The sequence below is a fragment of the Capricornis sumatraensis genome, chromosome X, assembly GCF_032405125.1.
Source record: "Capricornis sumatraensis isolate serow.1 chromosome X, serow.2, whole genome shotgun sequence".
Classification (NCBI taxonomy): Eukaryota; Metazoa; Chordata; class Mammalia; order Artiodactyla; family Bovidae; genus Capricornis; species Capricornis sumatraensis.
Genome location: NC_091092.1, coordinates 26,173,639 through 26,198,889, shown reverse-complemented (window position 1 = coordinate 26,198,889; position 25,251 = coordinate 26,173,639). Strand labels below are relative to the sequence as shown.

Genomic DNA, 25,251 nt, shown 5'->3' with positions numbered 1-25,251 from the left:
ATCTCATTGACATCTTCAGGACATTCCAGCCACCTGCAGAAGCATACACCTTCTTCTCAAGTACCCTTGCAACATTCTCCAGGATAGACCACATCTTGGGTCACAAATGAAGCCTCAGTAAATTTAAGAAAATTGAAATCACATCAAGCATCTTTTCCAACCACAATGCTATGAGACTAGATATCAATTATGAGGAAAAAAATGTAGAAAGCACAAACATATGGAGATTAAACAGTACATTTTAAAATAACAAAGAGATTACTGAAGAAATCAAAATGGATATCAAAAAATTCCTAGAAACAAGTGACAATGAAAACACGGCAACTCAAAACCTATGGGATGCAGCAAATGCAGTTCTAAGACGTAAGCTTATAGTAATACAACCTACCTCAAGAAACAAGAAAAACATTAAAGAGACAACCTAACTTTACACCTAAAATGTAAAAAGAAGAACAGAAAAACCACAGTTAGTAGAAGGAAAGAAATCATCAAGATCTGAGCAGAAATAAATGAAAAAGAAATGAAAGAAACAATAGTAAAGGTTAATAAAATGAAAAGGCGGTTCTTTGAGAAGATAAAATTGACAAACCATTAGGCAGACTCATCAAGAAAAAAAGAGAGAAGAATCAAATCAAATTAAAGCTAGAAATAAAAAAGGACAGGTTACAACAGACAATGCAGAAATACAAAGGATTATAAGAGAGTATTGTGAACAATTATATAGCAAGAAAATGGATAACCTGGAAGAAATGGACAGATTCTTAGAAAAGTTTAGTCTTCAAAGAGTGGATAAGGAAGAAATAGAAATTATGAATAACCCAATTACAAGCACTGAAATTGAAGCTGTGATCAAATTTCTCCCAAAAAACAAAAGCCCAGGACCAGATGGCTTCACAGGAGAATTCTATCAAACATTGAGAGAAGAGCTAATGGCTATCCTTCTAAAACTCTTTCAAAAAACTGCAGAGGAAGAAAAACTTCCAAACACATTCTGAGACCACCATCACCCTGATACCAAAACCAGATAGAGACAACACAAAAAAGAAAACTACAGGTCAATATCACTGATGAACACAGATGCAAATATCCTCAACAAAATTTTAGCAAACAGAATTCAACAACACATTAAAAAGCTCATACACCATAATCAAGTTGAGTTTGTTCCAGGGATGCAAGGATTCATCAATATACACAAATCAATCGATGCGATACACCATATTAAAAAACGGAAAGATAAAAAACCATATGATAATCTCAATAGGTGCAGAAATATCATTTGACAAAATCCAGCACCCATTATGCTTAAAACTCTTCACAAAATGTAATCAATACTATACTACCAAATGTAAGCTACAGATTCAATGTGATCCCTATCAAATGACCAATGGCATTTTTCACAGAACTAAAACAAAAACTTTCACAACTCATATGGAAACACAAAAAGACCTTGAATAGCCAAAGCAGTCTTGAGAAAGAAGACTGGAGCTGGAGGAATCAACTTTCCTGATTTCAGATTATACTACTAAGCTACAATCATCAAGATAGTATGGTACTGGCACAAAAACAGAAATATACACCTATGGAACAAGATAGAAAGCCCAGAAATCAACTCACGCACCTATGGGTACCTTAGTTTTGACAAAGGAGCCAAGAATATACAATGGGGCAAAGAGAGCCTCTTCAATAAATGGTCCAGGGAAAACTGGACAGCTACATGTAAAAGAATCAAATTAGAACACTTCCTAAGACCATACACAGATAAATTCAAAATGGCCTAAAAGTCTAAATGTAAGACCAGAAACTATAAAACTCTTAGAGGAAAATATAGGCAAAACACTCAATGACATAAATCAAAGCAACATCTTCTATGACCCACCTCCTAGAGCAACAGAAATAGAAACAAACATAAACAAGTGGGACCTGATTAAACTTCATAGCTTTATCACAGCAAAGGACACTGTAAGCAAGGTGAAAAGACAACCCTTAGAATGGGAGGAAACAATAGCAAATGAAACAACGGACAAAGGATTAATTTCCAATATATACAAGTAGCTCATACAACTCAATACCAGGAAAATCAAACAATCCAATCAAAAGGTGGCAAAAAGACCTAAACAGACATTTCTCCAAAGAAGACATACAGATGGCTAACAAACACATGAAAATGAGCTCAACGTCGCTCATTATTAGAGAAATGAAAATCAAAACTACAACGCGCTATCATCTCACTCCACTCAGAATGGCCATTGTCAAAAAGTCTACAAACAATAAATGCTGGAGAGGGTGTGGAGAAAAGGGAACGCTCTGGCACTGTTGGTGGAAATGTCAATTGATACAGCCACTATGGAAGATGGTATGGAGGTTCCTTCAAAACCTAGGAATAAAACCAACATATGACCCAGCAATCCCACTCTTAGGCATATACCCTGAGGAAACCAAAATTGAAAAAGACACATGTATCCCATTGTTCATTGCAGCACTGTTTACAATAGCTAGAACATGGAAGCAACCTAGATGTCCATCGACAGATGAATGGATAAAGAAGTTGTCATACAGATACACAGCCATAAAAAGGAACACATTTGAGTCAGTTCTGATGAGGTGGATGAACCTAGAGCCTATTATACAGAGTGAAGTAAGTCAGAAAGAGAAAGTTAAATATCGAATACTGATGAATATATACCGAATCTAAAAGTTGGTACTGAAGAATTTATTTTCCAGGCAGCAATGGAGAAACAGACATAAAGAATAGACTTATGGACATGGGGAGAGGGGAGGAGAGGGGAGATGTATGGAGAGAGTAACATGGAAACTTACATCACCATATGTAAAATAGATAGCCAAGGAAATTTGCTATATCTCTCAGGAAACTCAAACAGGGGCTCTGTATCAATCTAGAGGGGCAGGAAGGGGAGAGAGATGGGAGGGAGGTTCAAGAGGGAGGAATCTATGTATAGTTATGGTTGATTCATGTTGATGTTCGACAGAAAGCAACAAAATTCTGTAAAGCAATTATCTTTCAGTTAAAAACTAGATGAATTTTTAAAACTCTAATTTTCATTACATCATTTAATGGTTAAAAAATATACAAATTTTAAAAGAACAGACTTGATTTCAATGTAACACCATTTCAAACTAACAGGTTTGCTAAGTAACACTTTAGGGACCCGAGATCATGTTTTCATTTTCATTCACTCTAATACTTGCCTGTTCATGAATAATGTCAGACAATTCTTTCACCATGTCTCTGAAATTTGATGTGAGCCCTTCATGGTATTCAATCTGATCCTCCTTCATTAACCACTCATTTAGTTCCAGTGCAATGCTGCATGCTTGGATGAACTTCCTGTAGATGAAGAGCAAAGATAAAGTGTTTGTTACTTATTACTCAAAAGTCTCACTGATCATTTAATATTTACTTTAACCACGGCTTGCCTAGAAGGAAGATTAGAATCCCATATTTTCTCACTGTGTTTCTGCTAATGTCATCTCCTAAGTCTGAAATCTCTTTTCTTTTCCACCTTTGCTTCTGGTTTCTTATCTCTTTCAAAACCTAGGTCAAAATATATACCCTCTAGGAAGCCTACCTGCTCAGTCACTTACTTGATATGATATCAGCTATGGTTGTGCTCACAGTAGTTTATCTCTGTAGATAATGTCATTTATTCAAAAATAGCTAATTTGGGGCTATGTACCCAGTACAGTGCTGGGTGTTATAGGCATGAAGTATCTGCCCTGGGTTGGTAGGAGTGGCAACAGGGAGTTGATGACTTATAAGAATATGTTTCCATTATTTTGTGTGTTTCATATGTTTAATGTCCATAATGAGAATGCAAAACTTAGGGGACAAAGTACCTCACTGACCATTTGTTCTGTATCCCTATCATAGCAACTAGAATCTTTTTGTACATACCAGGCATTAATACAGAGAAGGCAATGGCACACCACTCCAGTGTTCTTGCCTGGTAGGCTGCAGTCCATGGGGTTGCTAAGAGTTGGACTTCACTTTCACTTTTCACTTTCATGCACTGGAGAAGGAAACGGCAACCCACTCCAGTATTCTTGCCTGGAGAATCCCAGGGATGGGGGAGCCTGGTGGGCTGCCATCTACGGGGTCGCACAGAGTCAGACACAACTGAAGTGACTCAGCAGTAGCAGCAGCAGCAGGCATTAATAAATATTGAATGAATGACTACTGGTTGCTCTATAACCTGAGATAGCTGATAATACAGAGATAGGAAAAATAAATGAAGTAAGTTGGGAGCAAATGAGTGGAAGTTATCTTTCTACTCACTCTGCTTTACTCATCTCTCTCTCTTATTCTGAATGTAAACTCTTTTATACACAAAACAGACTTTTTCTACTGTGTGACCATTCAAACATGCCTTGGCTTAGAGGGACTCTCAGTCCAGAGATGATGTCGTATGCCCTAGACTGGCAGAATCCAAGTCGAACTAAGGATACAGGATAGAAGTAAGCCTATCCAACCCTTCCTACACTAAACGATCTGGAAAAGCTGTGACATGAGGTCAACCAGGCAAAGGAGGAAATCACGTAACGAATGGAGGCTTCCGTTTGTGTCAGAATATCCAGAGCAGTGAAGTGGTTGCCATATTTAATGCCTTGGGTCAATAGGAGATTGTTACAGTCATGCAGCAATACAGAGATCACACATTTCCTCACTACCTAAAATACCATTAGAAGGTAACTTAAACGTTATAAAAGGGAACCGAGAATTTTTTTCGAGGCACATTATTTGGTGAATATTTTGGTTCTACTTAAGAAGACAATGGAGTAAAAAAAAAAAAAATAGTGGTCTGATCTGAAAACTACAAAGCACTTACCTAAATATGTCTTTCAACGCATTTACTTTTTTGGGTGGATACTTTCTAGCTTGACTGTCATTTAAGACAGCCCTCGCTTATGCTAATGGCCTTCATTTACCTAAATTACAAAAGGAGAAAATGAGAGTTGTCAGAATATAATTTAAAAAGTAATTTTTGCATTTCTCTTTTTAAAAAGAATACTATGTTAAAGATCCATACCAGAGAAACATATTTACTGTCTTATTATAAATTTATTTGAAAAAGATTAACTAAAGCAAATCATCTGCCAAAATTATACTCTAGCAAGGTAGTTAACACTTTCTGCTATCTAAATATAGGACTTGGCTCTAGTCAGAGGGATTTACGTTAAAGCTCTCTGACATAACACAAAATTTATAGAAACTGAACATAATGTCTTTATTGAATTAATAAAAAATGTAGAGGTTTTTGCACCCAGTCAGAGTATAAGACAATTACAATTAGTGCTTTTCCCTTATGAAAGCAAGACGTACAACAAGAAACGTTTAATACATGCTTAGCAACCAACATACCTGCACTGAAACACAGCCCTGCAATTTAAGTTGGAGCTGAATCATGTCCACGTCAGCAGAAGAGCAAAGCTTTTGCAGCTCTGCAGTTTTATCTTTTATTTCATCAGTGGCAACATCAATTGGCTTTAAATGAATCTGCTGTTCATAGTTTATAGCGATCCTCTTCTTCACATATGAAAATGAGTTTGAAGCTATGAAAGATTAAGATTGACAAATGAGTTTTTAAGATAGCAAATCAAACAGCCAAATTAAAACAAAAATCTACTGTGCTTAATTCTCCCCATATTTTCTCTGGAAAATCCCTTAGAAACCAAATAGGTGCCGTATTACTTCAGGACTGAAGGAGAAATTCTCTCTGAGACGACTCAGACTAAGCATGAATTACATAATTATATATGGGAAAGGAATGGTTTATAACATAGCATGTTTGTGCAAGTGAGTGACTGAACAGTGGAACAATAAACCATTAAAACTTCAATTACATTTTCCTGCTGACCAGCTGCTGCCGGTATGTATCAAAAAAGATCATGTCAAACAAAGAAGTTATGCCAAGTCCTACTTACTAGTCAAGATTGTACGGCCTTTGCACTGTTCTTCTATACAACCTTGCTTTTTGCCTGACAATGTATAAGGAGCCTCTAAAACAAATCTGTTGATATTATGGTTTCTTTCAAACTCAGTTTTTCTTTCTGTGAGTTCTTTATCATTAAAGTAGGGCTTCACATAAGTGACTTGGATATGAGCATATTTGGGATCAAGCTCTTTGACATTTACCTGGAAACTAAGAAAGTTTTGTTTTTTATTTAAAACAGAAGGGAAAACGGGGTACATGTAAGCTACTAACACCTCTGAGATCAACTGAGGAACAGTGTCATTGAATACACTGTGAGATGAATACACACTTGGAAGAGGTCTTTGCTCTTTCTTCAAGGATTGTCTCCTTCTGATTATTAAGAAGTTACAGAAGCCTATTTGGAGATTATAGAAATGTAGACAGAAAAAACTGCAATGCTACCACTCAGCAATGACCATCATTTACATTCTCATATATTTCCTTGTAATCTTTTTTTCTACGCATATATATTTATTGACAAACCAGAGATCATGCTGAGCATTTCCTTTTTAAAAAATTTACTTTTACTTCCTTTTATGTTACATTCAATTTCTTTTTTTAAATCTTTATGTATATTTATTTTTTAATTTTTTAAATATCAATTTATTTATTTTAATTGGAGGTTAATTCTTTATAATACTGCACTGATTTTGCCATACATTGACTTGAATCCACCACGGTTGTACATGTGTTCCCCATATATTAAAATGGCTAACTGAACATTTGAATTCCACCTCAAAAAATACCTATTACAGAGAGGATTCTCAGAAGATGGCAGAGCACCAGACATCTATCTCCTTACAGAGACAATAGTTACACCATCATTACCTATCTGATGGAACAATTTTGGAACTCTGGAGTCTGTTGAAGACTTGCAACTTCCAGGGGAAGACTTGGACAGAAAATGACCTTAATTTTGATTTTGTTCAGTTTTAACTCTGGGCATAATGGCAGCAACCCATACCTCATCCCTGAAATACTACGGCAGATAGCTGTGTGCATATTCTTATAACAGCTTGTAGGAGCCAGGATGAACAAAGACCCTGTCTTCCAAATATTGTGAATCTGTGCTATGACTGCTGATTGCTGCTTCTGACCACAGGGGGACAGTCAAGGGGGCTGTGGCCATTTTTATACCACCTCTTCCCTTTGTTGCAATGCCCTCCCACTCTGCCTAAAATGACTTTCAGGGGATTTAACAGACCAGCACCTTTCCTCTCCTCTCCTCTTCATTTTCCTCTCCATCCCCTCTTAGGAGCTGGACATCCAACACTAGACTGTTCAAAGGTAACTGCATAAATGAGGGTGACTAGAAAGTCACTGCACATGCTCAGGGGAAGGCACAGGCTCAGAAAAGATTAGAGAAGACCCCAAATTTATACCTCAGGCTGATTCTTGGGACAGACACAGCTTACAACAATTAAAAACATAAACAAAACCCAGGAAACTCTGGGACAGGGACAGAATCTGATTTCCAGAAAGATCACAATATTAAATTCAAATGTCCAGTTTTCAACAACAAAAAATTGCAAGGCATACAAAGAAATAGGAAAGTATGGCCCTTTCAAAACAGAAAAATAAACCAATAGACATTATCACTGAAAAAAAGTGATAGGAGAGCCCCTAGAAAAAGAGATTAAAACAACAGTATTCATGATCAAAGAACTAAAAGAAGTGGTGGGAAAAGTCAAGGAAATTATGTATCAACAAAATGCCGGTATCAATAAATAGCTAAGAAAATCGAAAAGGAAACCAAAACCTTTTTTTTCAGAGCTGAAAATTACAATAACGGAAATGAAACATCACCAGAGGGATTCAAGGACACATTTCAGCAGGTATAGCCAATGTAAAGATAAGACAATGTCAAAGATGGATCAGAGGAACACAAAGGAAAAAAATTGAAGAGGACAGAGGCTATGGAACCTGAGGAATATCATCCAGCAGGTGAACATGCACACTATGGGAGTCTTTGAAGGAGAACAGAGAGAGAAAGGGGCAGGGAGGCTATCTGAAGAAATAATGGGTGAAAACTCAAATCTTATGAAAGACACAAAACTCAACAAACTCCAAGCAGGGTAACTCAAACAGATCCATGCTGAGACATATGAAAATCAAATGTCAAAAGTCAAAGCCAAAGAGAGAATTTTTTCTTTTTTAAAAAATCAATGTTTTTTAATTGAAGGATAATTACTTTACTATCGCAAAGAGAATTTTGCAAGAAGTGAGAGACAAAGACTTGTCACATACAAGAAATCCTGAGTAAGAGGGTCAGATTTCTCATCAAAACCTTGGAGGTCAGAAGGCAGTGGACTTTAAAGAAAAAAACAAATCTATTAATCAAGAATTCTATATCTTGCAAAACTGTCCTTAATAGTGAGGGAGAAATTAAGACATTCCCAGATAAAGAAGAGCTGAAGGAGTTCATTACCACTCAGTTCACTTCAGTTACTCAGTCGTATCCTACTCTTTGCCACCCCATGGACTGCATCATGCCAGGCTTCCCTGTTCCTCACCAACTCCCGGAGCTTGCTCAAAATCATGTCCATTGAGTTGGTGATGCCATCCAACCATCTCATCCTTTGTCATCCCCTTCTGCTCCTGGCTTTTCCAATGAATCAGTTCTTTGCATCAGGTGGCCAAAGTATTGGAGTTTCAGCCTCAGCATCAGTCCTTCCAAAGAATATTCAGGGTTGATTTCCATTAGGATGGACTGGTTGGATCTCCTGGCAGTCCAAGGGACTCTCAAGAGCCTTCTCCAGCACCACAGTTTAAAAGCATCAACTGTTCTGCGCTCAGCTTTCTTTATAGACCAACTCTCACATCCATACATTAATACTGGAAAAACCATAGTTTGACTAGATGGACCTTTGTCAGCAAAGTAATGTCTCTGCTTTTTAATATGCTGTCTAGGTGAGTCATAGCTTTTTTTTTTTTTTTTTGTCATAGCTTTTCTTCCAACAAGCAAGTGTCTATTAATTCCATGGCTACAGTCAGCATCTGCAGTGATTTTGGAGCCCAAGAAAATAAAGCTTGTCACTGTTTCCAATGTTTCCCCATCAATTTGCCATGAAGTAGTGGAATGGGATGCCATGATCTTCATTCTTTGAATGTTGAGTTTTAAGCCAGCTTTTACACCACTAGGCTTGCCCCATATGAAACACCAGAGGGAGTCCTGCTAGTCACAATGAAAGAACATCAGACAGTAATTCAAAACTGTATGAAGGTCTTGGTAAAGGTAAATCCATGGGTAATTATAAAATCTAGTATTATCATAACAATAGCAACATATCACTGTTTTTTGATTGCCACATGATTTAAGAGACTTTACATTAAAATATTGTTAGTGTACAGAACTTTCCTGGTGGTCCAGTTGTTAAGAATCCTCCATCCATTGCAGGGGACGTGGGTTTACTCACCGCTAGGGGAACTAAGATCTCGCTGCAGGATGACTAAGCCAGGGCACCACAACTAAAAAAGCCCCGGTACCACAACTACTGAACCCATGTACTCTAGAGCCCACGCTCTGCAACAAAAGAAGCAATACACTGCATTAACAGAATGAAGGAAAAGAAAAACACGATCATCTCAAACAATGCAGAAAATGCATTTGACAAAATTAACACTTTTTCATAATGACAACACTCAACAAACTAGGAATACAAGCAATGACTACAATCTGACCAAGGGCCACTGTGGAAAACCCATAGCAAACACTATTCAATCATGTGACAGGGATAGAAATTTTCTTAGTAGCTTTTAAAACTTCTCCAAAAAGCCTAAATTCAAAAATTCTTTCTTTTCTTTCCCATTAAATATCTAGATTTCTCCAGAGAAACCTAAGGAAATAGTTGAAGTTAATTATCTGCCTAAGGCAAAACATAGAAAAGAAATAAAAAGAGGTCAAGACTGATTTTAACCTTATAAAAAATAAAGTATATGGTAAAACATTCAAGTAGTACATGAGGCTACCCTTGAAAAATAAATGTTTTTCTTCTCTGTAAGACTCTAGTCTATCTCCTTAGGGATAACTATTAACACTTTTGTATCATTCCATCTATGGCTGATTCATACTGAGGTACAGCAAAAAAAACCCCACAATATTGTAAAGTAATTATCCTCCTATTAAAATAAGTAAATTAAAAAGCAACTTTGCATCATTCCAGAAATTTCCTAAGCAGACACAAGTGAGTGTATGTAAACATCAGTTTTCACAAATGTAATCATCCTGCCCATAATGTCTGCATCTCACCTTTTTCTCTCAAGAATGTATCTTGGTTGGTTCGTATCAATACTTATACATTTTTTAGGTAGTTTACCTATATCCATTGTGAGGGTAGTACCATTTCATTAACAGTATGGACACAGATTGTTTCCAGGTTTTTGTTATATAAACCTTATAGCAATAAACATCCTAAACGTACATCTTTGTGTACATCTACAAGATAAAATCTTGAATGCAAAATTATTGGATCCAATAAAACATACATTTAGAATACTGGAAAATATTGCCCACTGTTCTTTAACCTGTTTGTGCCCTTAAGCAGATTTAGTTCTTTGGCAAGCGAAAGACTGTTTGAAATTTTAACTTCACACACTAAGAAAGAAGAAGGATTTTAAAAGTAGCAACTGCGTCTTTTCTCTGTTGCCTATGAAGAGTGACTGAAATATTGTGTTTACAAAGAGGGTCAGGAGTCCAGCTGCCTGATGGTGGTTTCTCATCAGTGCCTGTTGGCTAGGTTTTCAGAGGCAGCATAAAGTAGAAAACTGCATGTTTTTCTGCAAGCCTGGCTTTCTAATAACTATCCATTTATACTATCAATAGTGTGGTAGCAAGCCTAAAACTTGCTGGCTACAAAAGAGAAATTTCTCTATGGTCTTAATTCAATAAAACAACACAGAAGACGGAAACTGATAAGCAGCAAAGTGGTTTTGCCAAATATTCATGAATTCTGGGCCTGTCAGTATACGTACTTTTAAACGTCCAACGCATATGTTCAAGGTAAAATCATCTCCATAAGTTGTAGCTAAATTTATAAAGTGAAGAAATGATTTTCATGGTAGAAAATGAAGTGTCTTTACCATCGCCAAGGGCTTTTCACTCTGGCAATGCTGCAAGTGTTTTGCAGAGCACCATGCACATCACAGTCACTCCGTACGTATTTCTGGGGCCTGCAGATCTTGCACTGTATTAAAGGTCTTTCCTACCTTAAAAATCAGCTCTCATCCTGAACGTGCCCATGGTGACTAAGGACAATCAGTCATTCCCATTGTGGTCTTCCGCAATTCTGTCTATCTGGAACTATGTGTTTCTAAGAAACAGCCTCATTGCTGGAACCTTTCTCATCCTTGCCTTGGCAGGGTCTAGTGGGATGGATCATCTTTAGATCAAGGCATCTCTCCTAAACCTACATCACTGCCAATATAACTACTGAACTGAGGCTATCTTAAGAGTGAAAGGTGTGTCATAAGATGATTTTTCTTTTAAAAATCGCATTTATTTATGTTTATTTTTGGCTGCATTTGATCTTCTTTGCTGCGGTGTGTGGGCTTTCTCTCGTTGTCGTGAGCTGGGAGTACTCTCTAGTTGTGGTCTCCGGGATCCAGAGCGCAGGCACAGTAGCTTGGCGCACAGGTTTAGGTTCCCCACAGATGTGGAATCCTCCTGGACCAGGGATCAAACCTGTGTCTCCGTCACTGGCAGGCAAACTCTTGCCCACTGGACCACCAGAGAAGTCCCACCTAAGATGATTTTAATCATAAAGTATGAAATTGACACTCATGCGGCACAACAACATTAACAATAATGGCTAACTTCTATTGAGCATGCTAGTTTCTGTTAGTATCAAATGCTTTCTTATATATCAGGAACTCTAATCAGTTTCCATACATTGAGTAATTTAATCCCTACAACTATCAAGGATGTATATTGTCACCCTGCTTATTTAACATATATGCAGAGTACACCATGCAAAATTTCAGACAGGATGAAGCACAAGCTGGATGAAGATTGCCAGGAGAAATATCAGTAACCTCAGATATGCAGAGGACACCACCCTTATGACAGACAGTGAAGAGGAACTAAAGAGCTCTTGATGAAATTGAAAGAGGAGAGTGATAAAGTTGGCTTAAAACCCAATATTCAAAAAATGAAGATCATGGAATCCTGTCCCACTACTTCATGGCAAATTGATGGGAAAACAATGGAAACAGTGACAGGCTTTAGTTTCTTGTGCTCCAAAATCACTGCAGATGGTGACTGCCGCCATGAAATTAAAAGATGCTTGCTCACTGGAAGAAAAGCTATGACCAACCTAGACAGCATATTAAAAAGCAGAGACATTACTTTGCTGACAAAGGTCCATCTAGTGAAAGCTACGGTTTATCCAGTAGTCATGTATGGATGTGAGAGTTGGACTATAAGGAAAGCTGATGCTTTTGAACTGTGGTGCTGGAGAAGACTCTTGAGAGTCCCTTGGACTGCAAGGAGATCCAACCAGTCCATACTAATGCAAATCAACCCTGAATATTCTTTGGAAGGACTGATGCTGAGGCTGAAACTCCAATACTTTGGCCACCTGATGCAAAGAACTGACTCATTGGCAAAGGCCCTGATGCTGGGAAAGATTGAAGGCAGGAGCAGAAGGGGATGACAAACGATGAGATGGTTGGATGGCATCACTGACTCAATGAACATGATTTTGAGCAAGCTCCGGGAGTTGGTGAAGGACAGGGAAGCCTGGCATGGTGCAGTCCATGGGGTTGCAAAGAGTAGGACACGACTGAACTGAACTGAATTCATGCAACACTCTATGAGGAAGGCACTATTATTCAGTTCATTTTACTAATGAGAACAATGAGGCCCAGAGAGGTTAAGTATATTCCCCATGGTCACACAGCTAGTAAGTGGCAGAGAATGGAGATCTGAATCCTTCTCTCTGATTCCAAAGCCCCTGTCCTTTCTTTTAGGATCTGGAAAGACTCTATTTCCCCTTCTTCTCCTCCACCAGCTAAAAAAGGAAAAAGTCAGAAGCAATGTGCCACATCTGGAACTAATAAATAATGATTTCAAAATGCAGGGCATGTTACCTTGTCTGAATCCTGAATTATTTTGACATTCTCTGTACCAAATTTTTCACCATAAAGTTTAACAAGTCTCAGGGAAATCTCTGAGAGGCCGGTGAGATTTGGCTCTTTATAGATGTACTCCTTTCCATCCTCTTCTTCAAAAAAGACTATTATAAAGTTAAACATAGAATACTTTATAAGCATTATGAGCAAATGCAGCATGTAGAGAACATCTACTAAGTAATCTGAAATAATGTATTTGCTAAATTTTACATAATAGTTCTAGAAGCCACGTACATATATTGTACCTGAAATAAATGAGAACGTTCAAACTCACAGTCATATGAGCTTATCATTTGCCTGAAGGTTTTTACACTCAATTTTTCATCACTTGCCTACTTACCTGATTTTTATTTGAAAACTTTCAGTACTAGGTATTAAAGAAACATTTAAGAAGCCTGACTGAAAATGAAACTGAAGGAAATGTTCAAATCTTATATGCTATCCTCTGCCCTCGTGGACTAAATATGGAAACCAAAGTGAACATTACACTCAGAAAAGTGTCACACCTGCTGTTGGGACAGGTGCTTTACCCAGACAGAACCCTAGAACCAGTAACTGCTGCTATGGTAACCTAATAATTCAAGGTGAATGTTTAAAAAGGCAAGCAACTTTTGAACTAAAGTATACTTACTTGGCCATAAAAGGCAACTCTGAAGAAGGTGCCTAAAAGTCTTTTCTTTGTGTGCGTAACTTCCAAAATTTTTGTGTAAGCTCCATGAAGAGTTCTATAAACTTGAGTAAGTTTCCGAAAATATGAGAATTAACAAATTAGCTTTATCTTTTGGTTAGTTATGAAATGTCTACAATAAATGCATAAGGGGAAAAAAGCAACACCATTTCCTTTTCAAAATGGTTTTGGTGGGGTCATTTGCAGTCCCTTCTCCCATGGTCACAGAAAAAATGCCTCAACAAGTTTAGGTGAGAGGGTAGAGCTTAAAATGGTCAAATAACACTATAATTCTAAATATCATGCTTCATGTCATTCATATCTCAATGGTAGTATAAACATTAAAAGTACTGTGTTATTGACTACTTTTATCTTCATGTCTGAATTATTGTAGCTGAAAAAGAAGCAAAATGGTGTGCTTGAGCCCTAAAGTGGAAAGATGGGAATAAACGATCATGCAAACACTTTAGAAACGGAAAGTAAAATGCAGACACAAAAAAACCAGTAAAAGCCTGAGTGAGGAATGCTTTTATAACAAGTTCACAGACACTTCCAAAAAATATATTCTTCTACACACTCAGAAAAGGGAATGTACTATGTAAAAAACATTATCTAGAATGTGAAAAGACACCATACAGACCAGGAGAAAATGTTAGCAAATCACATATCTGATGTTTTCTTATCCAAAAAATATAAGGAACTCTCATAGTTCAACAACACGATGACAAACAACCCAATTTAAACGTGAGCAAAGATTGGGATGACCCAGAGAGATGATATGGGGTGGGTGGTGGGAGGGAGTTTCAGGGTTGGGAACACATGTACACCTGTGGTGGATTCATGTCTATGTATGGCAAAACCAATACAGTATTGAAGTGAAAAAATATATATATATAAAAAAAAAAGTGAGCAAAGGACCTGAATAGACATGTCTCCAGAGACTATATAAAAATGGCCAACAAAGACATGAAAAGCTGTTCAAAATCATTAATCATTAAGGAAATAGAAAGCAAAACCACAATGTTACACCATTTCACATTCACTAGGATGCCACATTCACTAGGTTCTAAAAAGAACCCCCAAACACAACTGCCAATCAGATCTGCTGGTAGGAAGATAAAAGGGACAACAATTAGGTGGTTTCTCAAAAGTTAATAGAATTACTCTGTGACTCTGCAATTCCCCTCTTAGGTATTTTTCCAAGATAAACAAAAACATGCCCACATAGAAACTTATAATAACTGTTTAGAACAGCACTGTTTCTAACAGCCCAAATGCGGAAAAACCCAAACATACAAACAAATTTTGATGTAGCCATACCATGGAATATCATTCAGCCATGAAAAAGGAATCAAGTTCTGATATAGGTTACAACTTGAATGAACCTCGAAATATTATGCTAAGTAAAAGAAGCCAGACACAAAAGGTCACATCTTGCATTCATCTTTTTTATGACACATCCAGAACAGGCAAATCCATAGACGGAAAGCGGATTAGTGGTCACCGGTGGGGTGAGGGAGGGGGTGAAGAGTGATTCCTGGAAGGAGATTGAGTTTTACATCGGATGATAAAAATGTTTTGAAACTAGAGACAGGTGGTTGGAGCATAATATTAAGACTGCATTAAATGCCACTGAACTGCAAACTAGAAAACGGTTCACTGTATGCTGGTGAATTTCATTTCAATGCTAAAAGGGGAGCCCAGAAGCAGATGTTCTTTCTTTCACATTCTTTCCATACTGTCTTCTGCAGTTGAAGTCAATTTGAGGGAAGCTTTCCTTCCTTAATGGCTGCTGTGGCTGAGACTCTTCAGCCCACCCTATAAGGAACACTGAAAAATTACTTCATCCCATGCAGGATGGTTCGGAATCTATTCAGACCCTTGCCTCTCTACAAGGAAATAGGAATAGCTCCCCAACAGAATCTATTGTTTCCTTTAATGTGTAGGGAATATATATTTTTCTTTTATCCCTATTAGTCAAGTGAGTAGCAAAATGTTCTCTGGGTTTCTAATAACTTGGTCTTCAACCTAAGAATAAGAGAGTAGGTACTTTGGAACTTTTACAAAGGTTATTAGGAGGCAATGCTTTGACAGAAAGAGCAATGCCAATTCTTGTCTTGTCTCATAAGCTATTGTTTGTCATCAGCAGGACATAGATTTCATTACTTAACTCACTTTTTAATATAATCACTTGAAATCCACTATGACTTTTCAGGCATGTCCCCATATACAGCAAAAGCAGGGCAAAGAGTAGGAAGACCCAGAACCCAGGAAGAAAAAGTGAGTTTGATAAGAGCCAATGTGGAGAAGAGATTAGAACACTACACAGATAACATTAAATGTATTTTTTCACTCTTGGACCCTTAAACAATGAAAGACTACTTGCTACATATGTTTAAGGATAAATTGCTTTGCTTTTAAAAATGGCTAAGTCTTAAAGCACCCCTTTCCAGCATAGCAGGGGTAAAAAATTATGATACAGACTCAGATTTTTGAATATAAAAAGTCCTGTTGCGTGCTGGTGGTAACAGCTGTACTACTGTTCTTTAGTAATTCCCCTTGATCAAAGATTTATGTGGCAGACAAAACTGGAAAAGCTCCTCAGTTCATTTCAGTTCAGTTCAGTCGCTCAGTCATGTCCGACTCTTTGTGACCCCATGAATCGCAGCATGCCAGGCATCACTGTTCATCACCTCCTCCCGGAGTTCACTCAGACTCACATCCATCAAGTCCGTAATGCCATCCAGCCATCTCATCCTCGGTCGTCCCCTTCTCCTCCTGCCCCTAATCCCTCCCAGCATCAGAGTCCTTTCCAATGAGTCAACACTTCTCATGAGGTGGCCAAAGTACTGGAGTTTCAGCTTTAGCATCATTCCTTCCAAAGAAATCCCAGGGCTGATCTCCTTCAGAATGGACTGGTTGGATCTCCTTGCAGTCCAAGGGACTCTCAAGAGTCTTCTCCAACACCACAGTTCGAAAGCATCAATTCTTCAGCGCTCAGCCTTCTTCACAGTCCAACTCTCACATCCATACATGACCAGAGGAGAAACCATAGCCTTGACTAGATGGACCTTAGTTGGCAAAGTAATGTCTCTGCTTTTGAATATACTATCTAAGTTGGTCATAACTTTTCTTCCAAGGAGCAAGCGTCTTTTAATTTCATGGCTGCAGTCACCATCTGCAGTGATTTTGGAGCCCCCAAAAATAAAGTCAGACATGTTTCCACTGTTTCCCCATCTATTTCCCATGAAGTGATGGGACCGGATGCCATGATCTTCGTTTTCTGAATGTTGAGCTTTAAGTCAACTTTTCCGCTCTCCTCTTTCACTTTCATCAAGAGGCTTTTTAGCTCCTCTTCACTTTCTGCCATAAGGGTGGTGTCATCTGCATATCTGAGGTGATTGATATTTCTCCCGGCAATCTTGATTCCGGCTTGTGTTTCTTCCAGTCCAGCGTTTCTCATGATGTACTCTGCATGGAAGTTAAATCAGCAGAGTGACAATATACAGCCTTGACATACTCCTTTTCCTATTTGGAACCAGTCTGTTGTTCCATGTCCAGTTCTAACTGTTGCTTCCTGACCTGCATACAAGTTGCTCAAGAGGCAGGTTAGGTGTTCTGGTATTCCCATCCCTCTCAGAATTTTCCACAGTTGATTGTGATCCACACAGTCAAAGGCTTTGGCATAGTCAATAAAGCAGAAAGAGATGTTTTTCTGGAACTCTCTTGCTTTATCCATGATCCAGCGGAAGTTGGCAATTTGATCTCTGGTTCCTCTGCCTTTCCTAAAACCAGCTTGAACATCAGGGAGTTCGCGGTTCACGTATTGCTGAAGTCTGCCTTGGAGAATTTTGAGCATTACTTTACTAGCATGTGAGATGAGTGCAATTGTGCGGTAGTTTGAGCATTCTTTGGCATTGCCTTTCTTTGGGATTGGACTGAAAACTGACCTTTTCCAGTCCTGTGGCCACTGCTGAGTTTTCCAAATTTGCTGGCATATTGAGTGCAGCACTTTCACAGTATCATCTTTCAGGATTTGAAATAGCTCCACTGGAATTCCATCACCTCCACTAGCTTTGTTTGTAGCGATGCTTTCTAAGGCCCACTTGACTTCACATTCCAAGATGTCTGGCTCTAGATGAGTGATCACATCATTATGATTATCTGGGTCGTGAAGATCTTTTTTGTACAATTCTTCCATGTATTCTTGCCAGCTCTTCTAATACCTTCTGCTTTTGTTAGGTCCATACCATTTCTGTCCTTTATCGAGCCCATCTTTGCATGAAATAAAAGGGTAATTCCTAGTAACTTATTATCTCCGCTACTGTCATCTGCTAGCAACTTTAGTCTCACCATTAAATTGGAAAGCATAGAATTACACCTATATCTCTTCCCAGACATCATGGAAATCCAGTAACTTTTTGCTTTTAGTGAGGACAACATGGATTATTCTCTGCCATGAGTGGAGAAGGGGAGATTGCTAGTAAAAATGCTGTAGGAACAACTGGCATAATGTTAATTCTAATACATATTTTAAACATTGCATCCTTAATTTCATTTGGAAAATTTAAATGAATATAAGGAAGGACTTTAATTTTAGTGCATTTCAGTGTTTTTTAAAGATAGCAACTTAAGACCAAAATAAAATATATAGGTAAATGATGCAAACATATCAGTTACTTACCTCAAACTCTCGACGATTCTCATAAATTGGAATGATCAACTTGGAAATTTCAGAAATTACTTCGTAATGCTCTGCTTTCCATAAGCCATCCACACAATGTTGCAGCAACTCCAGCAAAACTTCCTGCATTGAGAAAAATATGTAATGAGGAATTAGAGATACTTTTAGAGCTCTGGGCAAATGTAATTTGAACTATTTCAAAGGAATAAAAAACAGGATGTACTACATTTAAGGAAATGTACAGAAGGAGTATTGTTCTGTGACCATATTTTCTAAAAGACATACTCAAAGTATTTGGTATTGAAACCACATTCTTGAAAGTATGAAATGAATATTGACAATAGTAAACTACTATTTCCTTGGTTTTGCATATAATCAAGATGTTAATCATAGTTACACATGGTAACATGTTGAGAAGTATTTTCCAAACTGAAGATATTAAATGTCTAACAGGGTAAATTCCACTCAGCATATAAATGTCCATGATTTTTGCTTCCTACTAAAATTACGTTTACACACAGTTAATAGAGTCTTAAGGGAATTTCACAGTTTTCAAGCTGCTGCATCAGTGTTCATTAAATGATGTGATTTTGGTCAACAATGCTTCCTTCCTAACTGTTGGTTCTAAAACTAGTGAGAATGATAATATAATACCTCAAGAGAGAGATCTCTTTGCCATAATAACAGCTTCTATAAAACAACCATCATCTCATGTTCCCAGCAATGAAAGGGTGATGCCAATTACTCATACTATTCATAAGTCTGAACAGTTTGTTTCTATCTTAAAGAGATGAATTTCAGACCTATAGAAGTGACTGCTACAATGGCTCTTAAAGTATGTCCTGTAGTCAATTCTGAATTCATCTTTTTTCTAAACTAGCTCTTTCCCTTGCACTTCCTACCTAGCCAGGGGTCATATCCTATAGACTCTGAACTAGAAAACTACAAGCACTTCTGACTTTACTCTTGGTTATAGGTTGAACTGTGTCCCTCACAAAGATACGCTGAAGCCCTAACTTTCACTGCCTCCAAATGTAACCTTATTTGGAAACAGGGTCACTGGTGATAATGATGAGTGAAGTTGATGTCATACTGGAGTGACTTACTTGCAGCAGTGATTTACTGGGTGAGCCTTACTCCAAAAGGACAGAGACAAACAGGGAGAGCACCATGTGACTACAGAGGCAGTGACTGGAGTAATGTCGCTACGAGCCAAGGAAATCCAAGACCAACAGCTACCATCAGAGCTAGGAGGAGGCAAGGAAGGCTGCTACCCAGAGTCTCCAAGGGAACAGGGCCCTGCTGACACCTGGATTTCCAACCTCTGGACTCTAGAACTGTGAGACAATAAAGTTCTATTATTTTAAATCACCCAGTTTGTGTACATTGTTATGGCAACTCTAGGAAACTAATACACTCTCAGTCTTGACTCATCCTCTAATCAGTTCATCGTCAAGTTCTGCCACTTTCACTTCCTAAATATTTCTCAAATCTGACCCTTCCTTTCCATTTCTACACTCATTGCTAAGGTTCAAGATGTCATTATTGTTTTCTAACAGATCCTCCTGCCTCCAGCCTTGGCACTTTCAAATCTATCCTCTACACATCTGTCAGAGGGTTTTGATTAAAATCCAAACCAGACTACAGCCGTCTTCCCTTGTAATCTCACGGCTCCCCATCATTTGCAGAACTAAGGACAAATTCCTTCATTTGACACATAAGGTTTGCAGCGATCTGGCTGAAAGTTTATGAAATCATCACTCCTCAAGCTAGCCTTGTACTTTAAGTCCAGCAGTGATGAACTACTATTAGTTTGTCGGAAGCACCATGGTGTTGTCTTAACTTTGTGCCTTTGTCCATTCTGTACCCTCGTGTCCTTTAATCCCTTTCACTTAGTTAACCCTGTAAGAAAAGTTAGATTTCACCTCTTCCAGGATCCTTCTCTTGATTAACACAGAGTAGCGACACAAGAGGCCTATTTTTCTTACTATGATACTACGTTGGGTGGATATTTATCACTATACTTGCTGTTATATACGTATCTGACTTTACAAGTAGGCTGTGACTCTTTAAGTGTAGGGACAACATATTGATTATATTGTATTTTTCAGTCACTAGCAGGGTGGTAGTAAATAGATGTTCATTAAATGTTGCTACTTGAATAATCTATATATTAACATTTAATAGTTAAATTTTCTATCAATAGTAGAAAGGAGGAACTCTGGGGAAATAAAAAAAGAATCTATTAAAAACTAGTAATGTTTGTCCCAGGAATGTAAAGTTGGTTTACAATAAGGAAAAAATCCATTGTAAATAGAAAGAGCCACGTAAACAGACTAAAAGAGAAAACACGTGATGTCTAGCAATAGTTGCAGAAAAAGAATTTGCAAAAATTCAATATCCCTTTGCAATATTAAAAAAGAATCCACCCAGAACAGGGAATTGAAGAGATTGTTCTCAATCTGCTAGAGAACATTTATTAAAAACCTGCAGGCTGAACACTCTTTTCCTCAGTTTGGGAACAAGACAAACTTTCTGCTCTTATCATTTTTATTCATTATTGTGCTGAAGGTGCTATCCAGTGTAAGAAGGCAAGAGAGAAAAAAAGAGAGAAGGGAAAGAGATCAGGAAATATGAAACTATCTTTCTGTGCAAATGACATGATGGTGTATGTAGAAAATCCTAAGGAATATACAAACTAGTAAAACAAGTAAGAGGATTTAGCAAGGTTGCAGATCATAAGATCACCATATAGAATCACTGTATTTATGTACGCTGCTGCTGCTGCTGCTAACTCGCGTCAGTCGTGTCTGACTCTGTGCGACCCCATAGACGGCAGCCCAACAGACTCCTCTGTCCCTGGGATTCTCCAGGCAAGAATACTGGAGTGGGTTGCCGTTTCCTTCTCCAACGCATGAAAGTGAAAAGTTAAAGTGAAATCGCTCAGTCGTGTCCTCACTCTCAGCGACCCCATGGACCACAGCCTACCGGGGTCCTCCGTCCATGGGATTCTCCAGGCAAGAGTACTGGAGTGGGTTGCCATTGCCTTCTCCATTTTATGGATACTAGCAACAACAAATTGAAAAATAAGATTAAAAACCCAAACAATACTATTTCCAGTAGCATCAGAACATCCACTATCTAACAAAATATCCAGAAAAGGACTTCTACTCTGAAAAAGCACAAAATATTGCTGGGTGGAATTAAAAACCTAAACAAGACTTGATTGAAAGACTCAGTATTGTTCAAGCTGTCCATTCTCCACGTAGTGATATATAAATGTAACAAAAGCTCGACAAAGCTTCCAGCAGGCTATTTTGAGGAAAGAGAAAAGATGATCTGAAATTCTATATGGAAATCAAAGGATGCAGAATAGCCAAAGTGACTTTGAAAAAGAACACAGTTGAAGGACTAACACTATATTATTCCATAACTGACAAACTTGCAGCAATCAAGACAGTGTGATATTGGTATCAACATGGGCAAATAGATCAGTGGCACGAAACAGAGTCTAGAAATAGATCACAAACATATAAAGAACTGAAATTTAACTAAGGTGCCAAAGCAATTCAGCAGGGGTGAAAGAAGATTTATTTCTCCCCAAATGGTGTGGCCTATGTAAAATACCTGTCTATGAAAAATGAATCTTGACTTCTATCTCATTATACGCTCAAAAATGAATTCTAAAGAGACTATAGACCGAAACATAAAACTCAGCAGGAAAGTTCATAGCAGAACATATCAGGCAATATCTTCACAGTCTCGAGGTAAGGAAGGATTTCTCAGACCAAATATACACCCCCACCCCAGCCCACCCCCACACACAAATAAACCATTAAAAAAAAGTAAATTGGACTCTATCAAAACCAAAACTTTCCGCTCAATAAAAGACTTAGTGAAGAAAATACATAAACGAATCCAACACTGGTAAATAATCTGCAGCACATATATCTGACGATGGACTTATATCCAGAATATAGAAATAACCCCCATAAATCAACAACAACAACAAGAATAATGTAATTTCTAAAATGGGCAAAAGAACTGAACAAACATTCCACAAAAGATAAATGAAAGACCAAGACCGTGTGAAAAATGCTCAACACCATTAGGCATTAGAGAAATAGAAATGAAAACACAGTGAGATACCACTTCCTGTCTACTAGGATGGCAAAAATACGAAAAGATTCGCAACAGCTAATGGTGGTGAGGAAGTGAAGCAGCTGGAACTCTCATCCATTGTTGGGATATAAAATGGCCCAACCTCTTTTAAAAACTGACAGTTTCATATAAAGTTACATATGAAACTTCCCGAGGAACCAGCAGGGTATTTACTCAAGAAAAATTAAAGCATATGCCCATAAAAGGTCACAGATAAGAATGTTTAAAGCAGCCTTATTCATAACAGTCCCAAACTGGAAGCAATCCAAAATCCTTCCACTGGAGAATGGGTTTTAAAATGTTATATCGAGAGAATAGAATATTTAGCCATGAAGAACTTATGATTTACTCCACAACATGGATGTATCTCAAAAAATTTCTGCCAACCAAAAGAGGCAGATACAAAAGGTAGACACTGAATGATTTCATTTTTATGACACCAAATACTGTTAAAAGTAATCTACATCAGATATTGGGGCCAGGCAGACTGACGGGAAATGGGGGCAATGGAACTTTCTAATGCACATGTTCTACGTTTTGGTTTCTCGTGACAATGTGTTACCACGGTGTTATATGGCTGTAGACAACTGTCAAAATCCATCAAGTTGTCCACCTAATATGTGTGCCTTTTACTGTATACTAATTTATCTTTAAAACTATTTCAACTCAAAAGTCAGAAATGCAGTATTAAAAACAAACTAAATTACTAATGGCTTAATTCACCTACTTAAAGAATCCACTAAATGAACAATAGTTTGTATCTTTCACTTCAATAAAACTTGTAAATCAGTGGCAGTTATTTTCCAGTGGCTAGGGCACGAGGAAAAAGCCCTATTATATAAACTGAAACATAAAATGGCACTATGGAGAATATGATTCTATCATATTTCACATATTTATATGTGAAAAGCACATATAAATTAGTACTGTAGAACACAAAAGAGTTCCAACAAATGTGTTTACATAGGAAACTGATTATAGTTCTTGACTAATGAGACATATTACTACTTTCCCTTGGAGTACAAAAAAAGGGTCAGGCTTAAGGCCACTTCGATGACGAAGCTGAAGCTGCTGTTTGGAAAAAAGGACATAACTGCAGTTGTGCTAATCCATTTATCTCCCGTGAACGCCCTGGAATCTTCCTGCTCTGAGCCCACACAAACTGGAGATCTTACACGAAAATCATCTAAGTCTAACTAAAACCCCCAAAATGAATTAATTTACCCCAGGCTTCACAGTCAAGCAATGAACTGGGATTAAAATTCAAGGATCTGATTCTCGGTTATGATTAATTGATCCAGCAAACACGTTTTAAACATCAAGTCTTTTAAGTTCTGGGAGTAAAAGCCAACTTTACTATCCAGTTGGTCAGTCATAAAGCCTGACATTTACGTACCACCTAATCACTTATAAAGAACCTTCATGTTTATTGTGAAGTGACCAGGATAGTATTATTATCTTTATTTTATTATTTTTCACTAAAGAAATATTTACTGATTTCATACTATGTGCTAATCATTTGGGGCTTCCCTGGTGGTGCAGACGCTAAAGAATCTGCCTACAATGCAGGAGACCCAGTTTTGATCCCTGGGTCGGGAAGAGGCCCTGGAGAAGGAAATGGCAACCCACTCCAGCATTTTTGAGGCTAGACGGGCTCCTACTTTTATGAATCTTTTTTCTGTTTAATTGGAGGATAATTGCTTTACAATGTTGTGTTCATTTCTGTCACACAACATGAGTCAGTCATTAAGTGTGTGTGTGTGTGTGTGTGTGTGTGTGTGTGTGTATGTACCTTCTCTCTTGAGCCTCCCTCCCACCCCCAGCTCCTAGCCCTCTAGGTCATCACGGAGCACAGGGTTGACCTCCCTGTGTATACAGCGACTTCCCGCTAGCTGTCTATTTTACATATGGTCAGGTATACGTTTTAATACTACTCTCTCAATTCATCCCATCCTCTCTTTCCCCCGACTGTGTCCACAAGTCCGCTCTCTACATCTGTGCCTCTAGTTATACTGCTGAGGAGAGAGTCATAGAGAAGTAGTAGGCAGAAAAAAAAGGGGTAGGAGGTAAAGCTTCTAGGCATAGATCATTTTAGCAAAATGAACCAGAGCTAGCTTGAAATTGCTTATATTTAAAAAATACACTTCATAGAGTACAAAGTGTGTCTCTATCACTTTAAACTGCTGCTTTTTATGTTTCTTAATACTACCTTAAAAAAATTCATTTCTGTGGGCCTGCAAGCACTTCAGTCTCCCTCCTTTTGTTGTTTCTCTGTTTGGTCTTCACATTCCTTAAATGTGAACGTCACTGTGATTCAGTTCTTGATTCTCTGGGCTTCACTTGCTATATTATCTCCCATTATCAGTGTGCTTTGCTTCTCACACAGCTATGACTTCCAGATGTAGCTCCGCAACCCTGATCTCTCTCTTTAGATTCAATTCTTAATGTCTAATGACCTGATGTTGTTTCCATTTCAATAACCTTCTACTGATACTTCAAATTCAACACTCATCAAAACATGAACTTCATCACTTTCCCTGTAAAATCATCCATCCATCATTTCTCTATAAATATCCAAACCTGAAATCTCAGTGTTACATTTGACTCTTCTACACAGCCAG

General features: G+C 37.9%; 1 protein-coding gene across 1 annotated transcript in view; it reads right to left on the bottom strand.

Moving 5' to 3' along the window:
- Positions 1-427: 427 nt before the first annotated feature.
- LOC138071584 (dedicator of cytokinesis protein 11-like) overlaps positions 428-25,251 on the bottom strand; it is a 37,423-nt gene continuing 12,599 nt past the window's right edge. The window contains 9 exon segments of the mRNA XM_068963099.1: positions 428-433; positions 3,208-3,346; positions 4,845-4,934; positions 5,370-5,568; positions 5,941-6,151; positions 13,077-13,222; positions 13,746-13,850; positions 15,579-15,591; positions 18,470-18,592. Of these exon segments, the coding sequence (XP_068819200.1) occupies positions 428-433; positions 3,208-3,346; positions 4,845-4,934; positions 5,370-5,568; positions 5,941-6,151; positions 13,077-13,222; positions 13,746-13,850; positions 15,579-15,591; positions 18,470-18,592 (1,032 nt within the window).